At 48.7% G+C, this 19,140-nt stretch overlaps 1 protein-coding gene across 5 annotated transcripts in view; it reads right to left on the bottom strand.

Moving 5' to 3' along the window:
- CBY1 (chibby family member 1, beta catenin antagonist) overlaps window positions 1-19,140 on the bottom strand; it is a 55,587-nt gene that overhangs the window by 17,663 nt on the left and 18,784 nt on the right. For all 5 annotated transcript variants that reach the window (XM_030210793.1, XM_030210779.1, XM_030210785.1 and 2 more), the window contains exons 4-5: window positions 6,641-6,746; window positions 6,263-6,375 (exon numbers count right to left, since the gene is read on the bottom strand). In XM_030210793.1, coding sequence (XP_030066653.1) covers window positions 6,263-6,375; window positions 6,641-6,746 — 219 coding nt within the window. The remainder of the gene's footprint in view (window positions 1-6,262; window positions 6,376-6,640; window positions 6,747-19,140) is intronic.

Here is a 19,140-nt window from a genome sequence, read left to right as displayed (position 1 = left end):
TGAGCTCTCGTGGAGTGAGCCTTCAGCAGGATAGGCGGCACCTTCCCCGCGGCCACATAAGCCGCTGCAATGGCTTCCTTGACCCATCTTGCCACTGTAGGCTTAGCAGCCTGCAGACCCTTACGAGGACCTGCAAACAGGACAAACAGATGATCCGATTTCCGGAAATCATTGGTCACTTCCAAGTATCTGATGATGACTCGTCTCACATCCAGATATTTAAGAGCAGAGTACTCCTCTGGGTAGTCCTCCCTACGAAAGGAAGGGAGACAGAGCTGCTGATTCACATGGAAGCGAGAAACAATCTTGGGCAGGAAGGAAGGCACTGTGCGAATAGTCACTCCTGCCTCAGTGAACTGCAGAAAAGGCTCTCGACATGAGAGCGCCTGGAGCTCGGAAACTCTTCTGGCTGAAGTGATAGCCACCAAAAAGACTGCTTTCAACGTCAGGTCTTTCAGAGATGCCCTCGACAAGGGTTCAAAAGGCGGCTTCTGCAATGCTCTTAGTACCAGGTTGAGATTCCACGCAGGCACCACTGAGTGCAGAGGAGGGCGCAGGTGATTAACTCCCTTGAGAAAGCGCACCACATCTGGCTGCGAAGCCAGGGAAGCACCCTTCAGGCGGCCCCTGAAGCAAGCCAGAGCCGCTACCTGGACTTTAAGGGAACTGAGCGGCAGGCCTTTCTCCAGACCTTCTTGCAGGAACGCCAACACTGAAGAAATTGGAGCAGTGAAGGGAGAAAGTGAGCCTGCTTCACACCACGCTGCAAAGATACGCCAAACCCTGGCGTAAGCAGTAGAAGTAGAGCGCTTCCTCGCTCTCAGCATAGTGGCGATGACCTTGTCTGAGAAGCCCTTCTTCCTCAGACGCTGCCGCTCAATAGCCAGGCCGTAAGACCAAAGGGGGAGGGATCCTCCATCACCACGGGACCCTGATGTAACAGGCCCTGCTCCACTGGCAGCCGCAGAGGATCGTCGACTGAGAGCCTGATCAAGTCCGCATACCAGGGACGCCTGGGCCAATCCGGACCCACCAGGATTACCCTGCCGGGATGCTTTGCCACCCGGTCTAGCACCCTGCCCAACATGGGCCAGGGCGGGAACACATAGAGAAGCTCTTGTGTCGGCCACTGTTGGAGAAGAGCATCTACTCCCAGGGATCGAGGGTCCCGTCCTCTGCTGAAAAAGCGCGGCACTTGGCAATTGGCCGATGACGCCATCAGATCTAGGCTCGGCTGGCCCCAGCGCTTCGTGATGTCCAAGAACGCCTGAGCAGATAGCTGCCACTCTCCGGGCTCCAAGGTATGGCGACTGAGAAAGTCCGCCTTGACATTCATGACTCCGGCAATGTGGGCTGCTGAAAGCTGCTCCAGGTTCACTTCCCGCCCACTGGCAAAGATTCATAGCCTCCTTGGCTAGAGGGGCGCTCTTGGTACCTCCCTGGCGGTTGACATAGGCCACAGCCGTGGCATTGTCCGACAGGACCCGTACAGGCTTCAACACCAGTACCGGGATGAACTCCAAAAGCGCCAACCGAATGGCTCTGAGTTCCAGGAGGTTGATAGACCACTTTGCCTCTGCAGGAGACCAGAGCCCCTGCGCTGTCCTTCCCAAGCAGTGGGCTCCCCAGCCCGACAACGAGGCGTCCGTCGTGACGACAATCCACTCTGGGGTCACCAGAGGCATTCCCGCAGACAACTTGTCTCTCTGCATCCACCAGCTCAGCGCCTTGCGCACTGCTGGGTCCAAGGGAAGGCGCACAGCATAATCCTCCGACATCGGAGTCCAGCGCTGCAGCAAAGAGTGTTGAAGCGGTCTCATATGAGCCCTGGCCCAGGGCACAACTTCCATCGTGGCCGTCATAGAGCCCAACAGCTGCACATAGTCCCAAGCCCGAAGGGGAGAGGCTACTAGGAACTGGTCCACCTGAGCCTGAAGTTTGACAATCCGATTGTCTGGCAGGAACACTCTGCCCACTTGGGTGTCGAATCGAACTCCCAGGTACTCCAGGGACTGAGTCGGGCGCAGCTGGCTCTTCTCCCAGTTGATGATCCATCCCAGGGAGCTCAAAAGAGCAACTACCCGGTCCACAGCTTTGCCGCACTCTGCATAAGAGGGGGCTCGGATCAACCAGTCGTCCAGATAAGGATGGACTTGTACCCCTTCCTTTCGTAGGAAGGCCGCGATAACCACCATTACTTTGGAAAAGGTCCGCGGAGCAGTAGCCAACCCGAAAGGGAGGGCTCTGAACTGGAAGTGTCGTCCCAGGACTGCAAAACGCAGAAAGCGTTGATGAGGAGGCCAGATGGGAATATGCAGGTACGCTTCCTTGATGTCCAAGGATGCCAGGAACTCTCCTGCCTTCACTGCCGCTATAACAGAGCGGAGAGTCTCCATGCGAAAGTGCTGCACTTTCAAGGCCCGATTGACCCCTTTGAGGTCGAGGATAGGCCGGACAGAACCTCCTTTCTTTGGTACCACAAAGTAAATGGAGTAACGTCCCTTGCCAAGCTGACTTTCTGGCACCGGAACGACCGCGCCCAGGCGGATCAGATTGTCCAAGGTCTGCTGAACTGCCACAGCTTTGACCGGAGACTTGCAGGAGAGAGTACAAACCCGTCTTTAAGGGTCGGCAGAACTCTAGTTTGTAGCCGTCTCTGATGACTTCCAGCACCCACGCGTCTGAAGTTATTGTGGTCCACTCGCCCAGAAACGAGGACAGCCGTCCTCCAATCTGCACTGGGGCGTGGACCAAGACCCCGTCATTGGGTACGAGACCCTGGGGGAGGACCGGAGGGAGCACCTCCGGGACGGCGGTCTCTGCAAAAGGAATGCTGCTTGGGGGAGAAATTCCTCTTGAAGGAAGAGGGGGCAGAGGAACCCGACTTGCCCGGGCGGTACCGACGGGCTTCCTGCAACCGTCCTCTGGAGGTATCGGGACGAGTACTAGCCCGAGCCCTGACCTCTGGTAATTTCTTGCCCTTAGACGTGCCGAGATCGGTCACGATTTTGTCCAGCTCGACCCCAAAGAGCAGCTTGCCTTTAAAAGGCAACCTAGCCAGGCGGGATTTAGAGGCGTGGTCAGCAGACCAATGTTTCAGCCAAAGCCACCGCCGCGCAGAGATTGTCTGAGCCATGCCTTTCGCTGAGGCCCTCAAGACATCATACAGCAAGTCTGCCAAATAGGCTAAGCCCGATTCCAGGGCCGGCCAATCAGCCCTCAAGGAATGATCCGAGGGGGAAGCCCGCTGCACCATAGTCAGGCACGCCCTGGCCACATAGGAGCCGCAAACTGAGGCCTGCAAACTTAAAGCAGCCGCCTCAAAGGACGACCTTAAGGCCGCCTCCAATCTTCTGTCTTGGGCGTCCTTTAGGGCCGTGCCACCTTCCACCGGCAACGCCGTTTTCTTAGTCACCGCAGTGATTAAAGAATCCACGGTAGGCCACAGATAGGCCTCACGTTCACTCACAGCCAAAGGATAGAGGCGGGACATAGCCCTAGCCACTTTAAGGCTCGCTTCTGGGACATCCCATTGAGCCGAAATTAAGGTGTGCATGGCATCATGCACGTGGAAGGTTCTAGGCGGGCGCTTCGTCCCCAGCATAATGGCAGAGCCAACAGGGGCTGAGGGAGAGACGTCCTCCGGAGAGGAAATCTTCAAAGTGTCCATGGCCTGTAACAACAGGTTGGGCAAATCCTCTGGGCTAAAAAGCCGCGCTGCAGAGGGGTCATCCGCTCCATCCGAGCGGGGATCCGTCTCCTCCAAGGAATCCGCAAAGGACCGTTGGGAGACCTCAGACACGCTGCCCTCATCTACATCGGAGGAGACAAATTCCTCCAAGGCCTGGGAATCAACCCGAGGGCGTTTACCTCTGGGAACCTCAACCTCTTTACCAGACGAGGGAGCAGGGGCAGCGTTGTGCATGAGAAAGGCCTGATGCAGCAGCAAAACAAACTCGGGGGAGAAACCCCCCAGACTGTGCACTTCCGCAGTCTGGGCAACAGCCCTAGACGCACCCTCAACCGGCGCTCGCAATAGCGGGGGAGAGACATGCTGCGCATCCAAAATGGCGTCCGGCGCGAAACTCCGCGAAGGAGCCGCGCGGGAAGAACGGCACTTAACTTTAGCCGCTTCTGTGCCGTCGCCCAAATTAAGGGCGTTCATGGCATTAATGTCTCCAACCTCAAGGGCGGCCCAAAAAGAAGCCGTCCGAGCCGCGTGGCCGGCCAAGATGGCGGAGGCGAGGAGCGGGGGATGGGCGTTTATGGCGGGAAAAACCGCCACGCCGGAGGAAGGACCGGGACATTCATCGGTCACGAAACTGTCACCCAACAAGGGCGAATCAGGCTTGAAGACCCCCGCATCCCCTCTAGAAGCGCTCAAGCGACCCGGGGAGCGACCCTTTGCGCCCTCGCCCTCCGACGCCATATGCCACGAGGAGAAGAATCGGGGAACCCCCTGCCCGCTATAAAAAGGTAAAAATTACCTGCTGTCCGCTCCGAGTTGTAACGACCTGGTGTCCCAGTGAGTAGCTGCAATAGACGCTTAAATAAACGTCGAAATAAACGCCTTTAAGGACGTTCAAATTTTTTTTTTTTTTTTTTTAACGGAGCCAGCGGGAGGGGGGAGAAAAGGAGGGACCTGGCACCACCAGGTTTGCACTTGCTCAAAAGAGCCCTCAACCCCAGGCACTCAACAAAACCTAAAAATTAGGCTTGGAGGCCTAGCCAGAGCTGCTGCTGTGTGTGACCACCACCTGCTGAGATAGAGAACATACTGGGAGTTTCCGGCAGCACATGACCACATATAGGGAGGCAAAAGTTTGCTCTCTATTTCCACCTGCTGGTAGATGGACACAACCCACCAGTCTATGGATTGATCAGCTTGATGATATGGAAAGGGAAGATCCCGACAGCACAGCATCGAAAAGAAAGAAAACTTAAAAGAGGGCTAAAACTAAGTTAGATAACTACGGGAGGATTTTTTTTTTTAAATATGACGAGAAAAAATAGAAATAGGAAAATAGAAAAAAAGTCGTCACATCTAGTTCCTGGGCCAAAACGAGGAGAACTAGAAAATCCTGTCACCTCGTCGCAGACAAAAAAGAACTGAGGCACGCTCAACGCGATGGCGGGAAGTCGTGTGCGCGGTGGAAGGCTCTGGCAAAACTTTTTAATTTTGCTAGTGAAAATTTGCTGTTTCCTGGGCCGACGCGGACGTCGACCCACATGTGAGAACAAGCAGCCTGCTTGTCCTCGGAGAAAGGACTGTACCTCCTATTCCACGACTTCCAAATTCCTCTATAGTCTTTCATGAGGTACTTTGTCAAACGCCGTTTGAAAATCCAGATACGCAATATCAACGGGTTCACTTTTATCCACATGTTTGTTCACCCCATCAAAGAAATGTAATAGATTGGTGAGGCACGATTTCCCTTTACTTAATCCATGTTGGCTTTGTCTCATTAATCCATGCCTTTGAATATGCTCTGTAATTTTGTTCTTTATAAATGATGTCTTAATGCAATATATTAAAAAAACCTGCAAACTGGCAAAATTGAGGGTTAGCCCCTTGTCTGTAAGACCATCCAGTTAATGTGCTTCTCTTCAGGGCAGTGCAATCTTCACAAACACTCCCTAAGTGAGGAGGAAGGGGAGGTCCAGGTTCACTCAGTACTATAGCCCAACAATTGCTAGTTTCCAGTACTGGCTCCTGATTCTGGGATAATAGTACCACTAGCCTTTTGTAAAGAGTCTTAAACAGCTGTCTGATGGTAGAATCAGCTGTGCGGTAATGGGCAGGTACAAGAATCCTATAAGAAACGTAAAGATTTTTTTCCCCCAGAAAGAATTTGGGACTGAAGCTCTGACTGCTGCATGGGACTCCTGGAAAGGTCTGTTTGTATGTGCTTTGCTGTTCTATAAATATTTCTTTTCATTTTCTTTATATTGTAAACCGCTTAGACCATTGAAATGAATAAACTATAAAAACTCCCAATTGCTATCAACCTAATACTTAAACCAGACAGGTGGGAGAGAAAAGGTCACATTCCAGCTGTCAATGCTGTTATACTAATGTCTCCTCCCTTCTCCTCATAAGCAAAGCTACTCTCATGAGTGAGGAAAAACAACCCTAACAAATTATCTCCACCCTACACATCTAAAAAGCTTACAATGAACCCCTTCCTTATACAAAGGCTATCTACTGATAAGAGAATCATTGTCCCCACACCAGGCATCTCTCAATCAGGCCCCGTCTCACCATGTCTAACAGGATGTCGACCTTCAGCTTCAGTAGGTTATTCTCTTCCTCCAGCTGCAGGTTACGTCTACGCAGACGCTGCATATCTCTCTGAGGCCCAGTACCCCCGGATTCTGTGCATGAAAGAAAGGACACAGAAAAGCTTCCAATGTGAAGGGGAGAGGGAGCAAAGTCACTGTTGCCCAAAATGAAGACAGGTAAAAAGAGATACTATCACGTGCTCAAGTTTGGACAGTGACTGGTGGCACATGTTGGTAAGTTGTGTAATAGGGAAAGAGACTGTCAGACATGTTCCCATCTATACTGAGTGGTGTTTGCAATTTTTACACACAATTATGCGCTCATATCTATATGATTTTTTTTTTTAACTTCACTTACCTGTTATCCATTGTCCATTCTCAAATGTCAGGCTCTGTCCTGCGATGTTCATGCTGGGAAAACCATAGTCCAGGCCCAACTCTGCCTCCTTTGTGGTCCTGTCCAGCTGACAAAGCAAGAGACATCACAGAAGGGTTTTATTCTTCCTCCCCAAGTTCCTCTTCTTTAGGACTTCCCAATTCTCTCCTGGTGATCCCACAGCCAATCAGGTATTCAGGTTAGCCACAATGAACATGCAAGAGAAATCTGTAGGTAATGGACACACTGCAACAACATGTCATGCATATTCAGTGTGAATATCCTGAAAGCCTGACTGGGCATGTGGGGTCACCAGTAGAGATTTGAGAAGCCCTGCTCTACTTATCAGTAGTCTACTGTTTTTTTTTGTTTTGGGGGTGGGGGGGATTTAGGATTTGACCCACACACTTTCAGTTGTAGCTCAAGGTGAATTAGGTTTAGTAGGTACTTCCCTGTTCCTAGAAGGCTTACAATCTAAGTCTGTACCTAGGAACTGGGGTTTAATTGACTTGTCCAAAATCATGAGTGCCAGTGTGATTTGAACTCTGGCTTCCCTGATTTGCCTTTTACATCTTGGACTCGTTTGAACTTTTATTTATTTATTATTGCTACATTCACCCATAAGGCTTTTGCTTCTCCTCACTTTGATTCCTGTTTCCTGGTCACAGCCCACTGCTCTACCAATGTTACTCTTCCACAGGAATTACTAGGCGAAAGACTTGCGTTAAGTTGTCTTAATGGCACTACGAATTACATAGTTTACAACAGTGCAGATATGGAAGTTTTTGAGACTTCTGCCATATATATAACCCTTAGATATTCAAAGCCCCAATCAGGAATAGCACCATGTGAATATCACAAAGCGTATGAATGTCTTCACTAGAAGTACCATTCCCACTATCAATAATAATGGGTGATTTCAATTACCCTGATATTGACTGGGTAAATGTAACATCGGGGCACACTAGGGAGGTAAAATTCTTGATGAAATCAATGACAGCTTTATGGAGCAGCTGGTACAGGAGCCGGCGAGAGAAGGAAAAATTCTAGACCTAGTCCTTAGTGGAGCGCATGATCTGGTGTGGGAGGTAATGGTGCTGGGGCCGCTTGATAACAGTGATCATAATATGATCGGATTTGATATTAGCTTTGAAGTATACATAGGAAAACAAATACATTAGCGTTTAACTTTAAAAAAGGAGACTATGATAAAATGAGAAGAAGGGTGAAAAAAACACACAAAAACTTAGAGGAGCGACTGCAAGGGTCAAAACTTTACATCAGGCGTGGATGCTGTTCAAAAACACCATCCTGGAAGCCCAGGCCAAATATATTTCGTGTATTAAAAGGAGGAGGACGGAAGACCAAACGACAGCCGGCGTGGTTAAAAAGTGAGGTGAAGAAAGCTATTAGAGCTAAAAGAAAATCCTTCAGAAAATGGAAGAACTGACAAAATAATAAGAAACAGCATGAGGAATGTCAAGTCAAATGCAAAGCGCTGATAAGGAAGGCAAAGCAGGACTTTGAAAACAAGATTGCGATGGAGGAAAAAACACATAGTAAAATATTTTTTAGGTACATTTAAAAGCAGGAAGTCGGCAAAAGAATCGGTTGGACCACTAGATGACTGAGGAGTAAAAGGGGCGATCAGGGAAGACATAACCATAGTGGCGAGATTAAATGAATTCTTTGCTTCGGTCTTCACCAAGGAAGATTTGGGTGGGATACAGGTGCCGGAAATGGTATTCGAAGCTGACGAGTCGGAGAAACTTAATGAATTCTCTGTAAACCTGGAGGATGTAATGGGGCAGTTCTACAAACTGAAGAGTAGCAAATCTCCTGGACCGGATGGTATTCATCCCAGAGTACTGATAGAACTGAAAAATGAGCTTGCAGAGCTATTGTTAGAAATATGTAATTTATCCTTAAAATCGAGCGTGGTACCGGAAGATTGGAGGGTGGACAATGTAACGCCGATTTTTAAAAAAGGTTCCAGAGGAGATTCGGGAAATTATAGACAGGTGAGTCTGACGTTGGTGCCAGGCAAAATGGTAGAGACTATTATTAAGAACAAAATTACACAGCATATTCAAAAGCATGGATTAATGAGACAAAGTCAACATGGATTTAGTGAAGGGAAATCTTGCCTCACCAATCTACTACATTTCTTTGAAGGGGTGAATAAACATGTGGATAAAGGTGAGCCGGTTGATTTTTCAGAAGGCGTTTGACAAAGTACCTCATGAAAGACTCCAGAGGAAATTGGAGAGTCATGGGACAGGAGGTAGTGTTCTACTGTGGATTAAAAACTGGTTAAAAGATAGAAAACAGAGAGTAGGGTAAAATGGTCAGTATTCTCAATGGAGAAGGGTAGTTAGTGGGGTTCCCCAGGGGTCTGTGCTGTGACCGTTGCTTTTTAACATATTTATAAATGACCTAGAGATGGGAGTAACTAGTGAGGTAAATAAATTTGCTGATGTCACAAAGTTATTCAAAGTAATTAAATCGCGGGAGTATTGTGAAAAATTACAAGAGGACCTTACGAGACTGGGCGTCTAAATGGCAGATGACGTTTAATGTAAGCAAGTGCAAAGTGATGCATGTGGGAAAGAGGAACCCGAATTATAGCTACGTCATGCAAGGTCCCACGTTAGGAGTCACAGACCAAGAAAGGGATCTAGGTGTCGTCGTTGATGTTACGTTGAAACCTTCTGCTCAGTGTGCTGCTGCGGCTAAGAAAGCAAATAGAATGTTAGGTATTATTAGGAAAGGAATGGAAAACAAAAATTAGGATGTTATAATGCCTTTGTATCGCTCCATGGTGTGACCGCACCTCGAATATTGTGTTCAATTCTGGTCGCCACATCTAAAAAAAGATGCAAAGAAAAGGTGCAAAGAAGGGCGACAAAAATGATAAATGGGATGGGACAACTTCCCTATGAGGAAAGGCTAAAGCGGCTAGGGCTCTTCAGCTTGGAGAAAAGGCGGCTGAGGGGACATATGATAGAGGTCTATAAAATAATGACTGGAGTATTTTTGGAAAGCATAAACAGACGCTTCACATGTACCCACATGTGAAGCGTCTGTTTATGCTTTCCAAAAATACTAGGACTAGGGGGCATGCGATGAAGCTACAATGTAGTAAATTTAAAACGGATCGAAGAAAATGTTTCTTCACTCAACCTGTGATTAAACTCTGGAATTCGTTGCCAGAGAATGTGGTAATGATGGTTAGCTCAGCAGAGTTTAAAAAAGGTTTGGATGGCTTCCTAAAGAAAAAGTCCATAGACCATTATTAAATGGACTTGGGGAAAAGCCACTATTTCTGAGAAAAGCAGTATAGAATATTTTTGTACTTTTTTGGGATCTTGCCAGGTATTTGTGACCTGGATTGGCCACTGTTGGAAACAGGATGCTGGGCTTGATGGACCTTTGGTCTTTCCCAGTATGGCAATACTTAGGTACTTATCGTTCCACTGCAAAAAAGTGTTGCTTTTTTAATTACTCAATGCCTCTCCTTCAGGTTCCTCAAACCTTTTTAGATCAAATACGACCACATGGTGAAGAAATGTCACCAGCCAAAGGAAATGGCCGCTCTGTGAAAATGCTCCAGGATGGCTGCAATTAAAATAAACCTTGTATTCAGCAAGAACATTCTGAGGGCTCAAAAGGTCATACTGCGATATGGAGGAGTGGCCTAGTGGTTAAAGTGGTGGACTCTGGTCCTGGGGAACTGAGTTCGATTCCCACTTCAGGCACAGGCAGCTCCTTGTGACTCTGGGCAAGTGCTGGGCAGACTTATACGGTCTGTGCCAGAGCCAGTGGTGGGAGGCGGGGCTGGTTGTTGGGAGGCAGGGATAGTGCTGGGCAGACTTGTATGGTCTGTGCCCTGAAAATGACAGTTACAAATCAATGTAAGATGTACACAAAAACTAGCACATATGAGTTTGTCTTGTTGGGCAGACTGGATGGACCGTGCAGGCCTTTTTCTGCCGTCATCTACTATGTTACTTAACCCTCCATTGCCCCCAGGTACAAATATGTACCTGTATACGTAAGCCGCATTGAGCCTGCCATGAGTGGGAAAGCACAGGTTACAAATGTAACAAAAAAAAATACTGGCAATGCGGAACTATAGTAATGTCTGTGTGCAACGGTTGGCAAATTTTTGATAGAGTGCCGATGGTGGAGGGGAAGCATGCATGTGACAGTAAGGTGGTAGAGCAGACTGGACATTCAGGTTCAGTCTCAGAACATAAAGAGAGATATGGAGGATGTGACCAGGAAGGGATTTACAAAAGAAAAAACAAAAAACATGTGAATGTGGATGGTAGAGATTTACAAGAATATAGCAGTTGTAGCTGATGTAAGATGCCATCCTGGTGCACTCTGGGGGGAGGGGGGATGAGGAACCAGAGTTCCAAATATAGGAAGAGCTTAAAAGCGATGTTAAGAGCATTTAATCTGGTGGATGTGTGGAGGTTGCAACATGTAAGACAAAAGAATTAAGCATTTTTATATCAATGGCCACAGGGTGTACACTAACCCCCTACCCCTGTTTACAAAGCCACGCTAGCAGCTGCTGTGTGGCATTACCGACACAGCCCAAAGTGAATGGGCTGTGTTGGCAGTACCACACCACCAGTCACAGCTTTGTAAATAGGGGCCTAAAACTGTTTATTAATAGGAATCTTTTTTCAATTATAGGGGAATCAGAGGTCATGGTCATAGCTTTCTCAGACCATTCCCCAGTATGAATGAAACTGAGGGGTTGGGGAAAGGTAGGATGCTCTGAAAGTTGAATTAATTTTTACTGCGACACCAACAAGTAATGGAGGATGTTAGAAATATTACCGAGTATCTGCAATTCACCAATAAGGGTAATGTGGGGTTGGATATACTAAGAGCTGCATTAAAAGCAGTGGCGAGGGGATGACTTATTAAATGGGGGGTATAGAAGGAAAAGGGGTAGGGCAAGAAAACAGCTAGCATGCTGTCATGAAATGCCTAGTCACCCACATGGGGCTAACCCTGTGGCCACCTGGAGGTTGTGTCCCTAGCACAGATCAGATCTGCCTGAACCTGCTTGTGCTCTACACTAGCACCCTCCTCCCACCGACTGGGTCCCAGAGAGATACTAATATAGATACACATTGATCAATCTGGGTTTATCCCCGGTAGACAAGCAATGGACAATAAGCACATGATATAGCTAATATGGGCAGCCCAGAGATGGAGAGAGCAGGTAATGATGATAGCAATAGACATGGAAAAATTTTTGACAACGTTAATTGCAATTTCTTTTGAGGGTAATTAAACAGATGGACATAAGTAAGAATCTTGCTAAGTGGGTCTTGAAGCTGAAGAATTAAAGTAAATGGGGGACATTTAAAGATTTTCAAGCTGGAGAGGGGAAACCCTTTATGGAGAAATTTAGGAGGAATTGGGACATCTGAGGAAACAAAGTGGGGGAGCAGGAGCTTAAGCTTTTTCTGATGTGTTGAATGTGGTACAATCTCTTCTTCTATTACAAGTCCTGTGGTACCAGTTAAGTGCATTTGAAAAAGTGGCAGGGTTTAGAGAACAAATAAAACTGAGGTAAGTAAATGAATATGCATCTTGATGAGGTGACATGGTTGAAACAATTCTTCCCCAGTGGCATGTGGACCTATTAGATATTTGAGTATTCAAACTGAGACAGACGTGGGTAAGTGATATGAATACAAAAGTAGAATATCTTTAAAAAGATAAAAGAAGATCTGGGTAGGTGGCATGAAAGTTATTTGTCCTGGTGGGGAGGACAGCAGTGATCAATATGAATAGTACTATACCTGTTCCAAGTACTTACCAGCAACCACACCTATAGAGGTGTGACACAGTCTGCAGAAAGAGACTAACAGGTTTATATGGTGGGAGTGGGGTGGGGGGGAAGCCACACTATACTAAAATAGGGGAAGAGGGAAGCCACACTATAATGAAATAGGTAGTACCAGTCCATGCTCTCCCTAACTGAGGATTATATTACTTGGTGGTTCAGGTGAAACATATTGGACTGGGAAGTGGGCGAGAGTAAAACCAGTGGTGAAACTGGAGCAGGTATAGAATAGTGAATTTAAATACCTACTGTGGGCATCAGAGAAACGGTCTTGAAGGAGCGAAATAGGTGATCCATTTACCAAGCATTTAATGAAGACATGGGGGCAGGGTGAGTTAACAAGCCTGAAGAAGCTTGTTTGATTAGTGTTTGCCTTCAACTATCAACTGAATTTTGTCTCCGATATAGTATTATGATGTAGTATTGTTGAATGATTGCGTCACTTTCCTATTTATGACTGGAGTTCCTTTCATTTTCAATCATTACAGTGTATGCAAATACCTTGACTACCTGTTAGTAGTATGCAGTATAACATAAAGCGAAGTTTCTTACCTGAAGCAGGTATTCTCCGAGGACAGCAGGCTGGATATTCTCAAATGTGGGTGACGTCAACGTCGGGCCCGGAGGATTTTCAAGCAAAAATTGCCAAAAGTCTCTTCTAGAGCGTTCCGTCGCACTGTGCATTTGCACGCACGATTTCCCGCCCGCCGCGCGGACACACTCCTCAGTTGAATCCAAATGATGGAAAAAAAAACAACTCCAAAAGGGGAGGTGGGAGGGTTTGTGAGAATATCCAGCCTGCTGTGCTCGGAGAATACCTGCTTCAGGTAAGAAACTTCGCTTTCTCCGAGGACAAGCAGGCTGATATTCTCACATGTGGGGTATCCCTAGCCCCCAGGCTCACTCAACACAACAAACATTGGTCAATTGGACCTCGCAACGGCGAGGGCATAACAAAGATTGACCTGAAACAAGAAACATCTAACTGAGAGTGCAGCCTGGAACAGAATAAAAATGGGCCTAGGAGGGTTGGAGTTGGATTCTAAACCCCAAACAGATTCTGCAGCACTGACTGCCCAAACCGACTGTCGCGTCAGCTATCCTGCTGAAGGCAGTAGTGAGATTGTGAATGTGTGGACTGATGACCATGTCGCAGCCTTGCAGATCTCTTCAATAGTGGCTGACCTCAGATGAGCCACTGACGCTGCCATGGCTCTAACATTATGAGCCATGACATTGCCCTCTAAAGTCAGCCCAGCTTGGGCGTAAGTGAAGGAAATGCAATCTGCTAGCCAACTGGATATGGTGCGTTTCCCAACAGCAACTCCCCTCTTGTTGGGATTAAAAGAAATAAACAACTGAGCGGACTGTCTGTGGGGGTTTGTCCGCGCCACGTAAAAGGCCAATGCTCTTTTGCAGTCCAAAGTGTGCAGCTTGCTTTCGCCAGGACTTGTATGAGGGCGGGGAAAAAATGTTGGCAAGACAATTGACTGGTTCAGATGGAACTCCAACACCACCTTTGGTAAGAACTTAGGGTGCGTGCGGAGGACTACTCTGATATGATGAAATTTAAGATAAGGAGCATGAACCACTAGAGCCTGAAGCTCACTGACCCTACGAGCTGAAGTAACAGCCACCAAGAAAATGACCTTCCAGGTCAAGTACTTCAGATGGCAGGAATTCAGTGGCTCGAAAGGGGGTTTCATCAGCTGGGTGAGAACGACATTGAGATCCCATGACACTGGAGGAGGTTTGACAGGGGGCTTTGACAAAAGCAAACCTCTCATGAAGCGAACAACTAAAGGCTGTCCAGAGATAGGCTGACCTTCTACACGTTGATGGTAAGCACTAATCACACTAAGGTGAACTCTTACGGAGTTGGTCTTGAGACCAGACTCTGATAAGTGCAGAAGGTATTCAAGCAGGGTCTGTGTAGGACAAGAAAAGGGATCTAGGGCCTTGCTGTCACACCAGACGACAAACCTCTTCCATTTACAAGAGTAACATCTTTTAGTGGAATCTTTCCTGGAAGCAAGCAAGACTCTGGAGACACCCTCAGAAAGACCCAAGGAGGCAAATTCTAAGCTCTCAACATCCAGGCCGTGAGAGCCAGAGACTGGAGGTTGGGATGTAGAAGCGCCCCCTCGTTCTGAGTTGGAAAACTCTCCAATCTCCACGGTTCTTCGGAGGACAACTCCAGAAGAAGATGGAACCAAATCTGACGTGGCCAGAAGGGAGTGATCAGAATCATGGTTCCACGATCTTGCTTGAGTTTCAGCAAAGTCTTCCCCACCAGAGGTATGGGAGGATACGCATACAGAAGGCCTGTTCCCCAATGAAGGATGAAGGCATCCGACGCTAGCCTGCTGTGGGCCTGAAGTCTGGAACAGAACTGAGGGACCTTGTGATTGAGTTGAGTGGCAAAAAGATCCACTGAGGGGGTGCCCCACTCTCGGAAAATCTTTCTGGCTACAGCCATGTTCAGTGACCACTCGTGAGGTTGCATTATCTTGCTCAACCTGTCGGCCAGACTGTTTACGCCGGCTAGATAAATGGCTTGGAGAAACATGCCATGTTGGTGAGCCCAAAGCCACAACTGCACGGCCTCCTGACACAGAGGGCGAGATTCGTAACCCCCTTGCTTGTTTGTGTAGTACATCGCAACCTGATTGTCTGTTTGTATCAGAATAATTTGGTTGGATAGCCGATCTCTGAAAGCCTTTAGAGCATTCCAGATCGCTCGCAACTCCAGGAGGTTGATCTGAAGACGCTTTTCTTGAAGGGACCAAGCTCCTTGAGTATGAAGCCCATCTATATGCGCTCCCCACCCTAGGAGGGATGCATTCGTCGTCAGCACTTTTTGTGGCTGAGGAATTTGGAATGGGCGTCCCAAAACCAGACTGGATCGAATTGTCCACCACTGAAGGGAATTCCGAAAGCTGGTGGACAGCTGGATCACATCCTCTAGATCCCCTGTAGCTTGATACCACTGGGAAGCTAGGGTCCACTGAGCTGATATCAAGTGAAGACGTGCCATGGGAGTTACATGAACTGTGGAAGCCATGTGCCCCGGAAGTCTCAACATCTGCCAAGCTGTGATCTGTTGAAATGCTTGAATCTGGGAGACCAGAGACAGAAGGTTGTCTGCTCTTGGCTCGGGAAGATAGGCACAAGCTGTCTTCGTGCACAAGAGCCCCTATGAATTCCAATTTTTGAACCGGGTGGAGATGGGACTTTGGGTAATTGATGACAAACCCTAGTAGCTCCAGCACTTGAATAGTCATCCGCATGGACTGCAAAGCTGCTTCCTGGGAGGTACTCTTCACCAGCCAATCGTCGAGATAAGGGAACACATGCACTCCCAGTCTGCATAGAGACGCTGCAACAACTGCCAGGCACTTGGTAAATACCCTGGGCGCAGACGCCAAGCCAAAAGGCAGCACACAGTACTGAAAATGCTGCGTTCCCAGCCGAAACTGCAGATACTTCCTGTGAGCTGGAAGTATCGAGATGTGGGTATAAGCATCCTTTAAGTCCAGAGAGCATAGCCAATCGTTTTCCTGAATCATGGGAAGAAGGGTGCCCAGGGAAAGCATCCTGTACTTTTCTCGAACCAGGTATTTGTTCAGGCCCCTTAGGTCTAAGATGGGACGCATCCCCCGTCTTCTTTTCCACAAGGAAGTACCTGGAATAGAATCCCAGCCCTTCTTGCCCTGGTGGAACGGGCTCGACCGCATTGGCGCTGAGAAGGGCAGGGAGTTCCTCTGCAAGTACCTGCTTGTGTTGGGAGCTGAAGGACTGAGCTCCCGGTGGGCAATTTGGAGGCTTGGTTTCCAAATTGAGGGTGTATCCTAACCGGACTATTTGAGGAACCCACCGGTCGGAGATTATCAGAGGCCACCTTTGGTGAAAAAATTTTAACCTTCCCCCAACAGGCAGATCGCCCGGCATGGACACATTTATGGTGGCTATGCTCAACTGGAGCCAGTCAAAAACCCGTCCCTGGTTTTTGCTGGGGAGCTGCAGGGGCCTGTTTAGGCGCATGCTGTTGACGAGAACGAGCGTGTTGTGGCAGAGCCTGAACCGGCTGTCGAGAAGTAGGAGTGTACTTACGGCCCCTAGAGGCGTAAGGCGCACTTCTCTTACCTTTAAAAAACTTCCTAGATGAGGAAGCGGATGCAGAAGGCGCCCGGCAGGAGAGAGAGTCCATAGCGTTATCACGCTGATAGAGATGATCAATCAACTCTTTGACCTTCTCACCGAAAAGATGATCCCCCCCCGGCAAAGGATATCCGCAATTATCTGCTGAGTTCATTCCTCCAGGTTAGAGGCACACAGCCATGAGAGTCTGCGCATCACTATACCCATAGCAGAAAATCTGGATGTCACATCACAAGTATCGTAAATGCCCCTGCACAGGAACTTGCGACACGCCTTCTGCTGCCGCACTGAGTTCCGCAAATGAATGCTCGTGAAGAGCTGGTATGACTGAATTTTGGAAGCGAGCATGCCAGCCTGATACGCCTTCCTCCCAAAAGAATCCAAGGTTCTATGTTCTCGCCCCGGGGGCGCTGAGGCAAAGTTCCTAGAACTCTTAGCTCTTCTGAGAGTGGAATCCACCACCGCAGAGTCATGAGGCAACTGAGGCCGGACGAAACTGGGCTCCCCATGGATCCGATACTGGGATTCAGCCTTTTTGGGAATAGTTGGACAAGAACGAGGCTTCTCCCAGTTCCTCATCAGCACTTCCCTGAGTGTATCATGAAAAGGAGCTGTGGTAGAAGATTTAGGTGGAGATGGATAATCTAGGACCTCGAGCATCTTGGCCCTGGGCTCATCCACAGTCGCCACAGGGAAGGGAATGACCTCAGACATTTCCCGCACAAAAGATGAAAAAGACAAGGTCTCCAGAGGGGAGAGCTGTCTCTGAGGTGAGGGTGTCAAATCAGATGGAAGACCTAGAGAATCCTCGGCAGAGAGAACTCCATGACCCCCATCTTCATCAGATGAGCCATCATCGGATGGGGCTAACAACTCAGAAAGAGCAGCCCGGATCCGAGCCCGTCTCGACATGGAGGTGCGGTGACCTCGATGACGGTGTCGAGAAGTCGACTCCCCAGGAGACTCCAGTGAAGCTTCCTCCACCAATGATATTGGAGAGTCGACCCGGGAGGAGAAGGAGACCTCACCACTGGCGAAAGGCACGGTGCCACAGGAGCCTCTGGCACCGCCGATACCTCCGGTGCTGGGCGCAAATGGTGCAGCACCATAAAATCAGGAAAAATAGCCTTGATGCACTCATCCACAGAAACTGTCGGGGAAGGCTGCGGTGTCAATGTGGGCTTCAGAGGCAGAATCTGCAGAGATCGGGCAACCGGTACCGGATTGCCAGACGACAGTCGTGTCGACACCTCCATTACAGAGGGAGAGCGATCCTCTCGGCGTCGACGCTTCTCGGGTGCCGAATGCTTCGACGACCTGGAGCTCGCGGTACCGTGTCGAGAAGGAGAACGATGACGATGCTTCCTGGCCTTCACCCGACATCGAGACTCCTCGGTACCGGCGAGGAAGACGTGGAATCCACACGCTTCCTTGGGTCCGGGTCCGATAGAGGTCTGTCCCGGGGGGGCCTTCAAAGCAGGAGGCACCGAGGCGGGTGGAGACCCACTCGATGCATCACTGCTCCCAGCGTGCATCGGTCTTTCAGCAGCCTTCACCTGGTTTCCCGATGCCAGCGCTGCCCTCGACGGTACTGATGCCGCCGACGCCGAGGTACCGGACCCAAAAAGGGTTTTTCTCTGGGCCTCCCTGGAGATTTGAGTAAGTCTTTTCATTTTAAGACATAACTTACATTTCTCCGGAAGATGGTCAGGCCCAAGGCACTGAAGGCACCAGGAGTGCAGATCAGTGCCCGAGATGGTCCGGTTGCAGCGGGCGCATGGCTTGAAGCCGCTGGGCGTCTTCGATGACATGGTGGCAAAAACTTTGTCCACTAAATTAAAAGACGCGATTTTGTCAGAAAAATTGACAAACAAGGGAAGAAAAAACCCCCGACCGAGCGACTTAACACGGTTGCAACAGAAGAGAAAGAAAACTTATAAAATGGGGGAAAAACTGAGGAAATAAAGGTTTTTAAAAAAAAAAGTTTTAAAACAATTAAGTAACGGAAAACACGTTCTTCTTAGAAACAGAAGAGAACTTTACTCCGAAGCGAGGAAACGCGAAGCACCCGAAAAGGAACTCCGTTGTCACCTCAGACTCGGAAAAAAAGAGAACTGAGCGTGTCCACGCGGCGGGCGGGAAACCGTGCGTGCGCATGCGCAGTGCGATTGTCTCGTGCGACAGAATGCTCTAGAAGAGACTTTTGGCAATTTTTGCTTGAAAATCCTCCGGGGCTGACGTGACGTCACCCACATGTGAGAATATCAGCCTGCTTGCCTCGGAGAACATAGTAGATGCCGGCAGAAACGGTCCATCCAGTCTGCCCAACAAGATAAACTCATACGTGATACTTTTTGTGTTGTGATACTGCGCGCGAGGGTTGGCCTTCAAATGATACAGCTGGACATGGTTGCAAAATTAAGGTAATCACTTTATTAATCCAAAA

Source organism: Microcaecilia unicolor, chromosome 1 (genome assembly GCF_901765095.1).
Source record: "Microcaecilia unicolor chromosome 1, aMicUni1.1, whole genome shotgun sequence".
Taxonomy (NCBI): Eukaryota; Metazoa; Chordata; class Amphibia; order Gymnophiona; family Siphonopidae; genus Microcaecilia; species Microcaecilia unicolor.
This window is presented reverse-complemented; position numbering and strand designations above follow the sequence as displayed.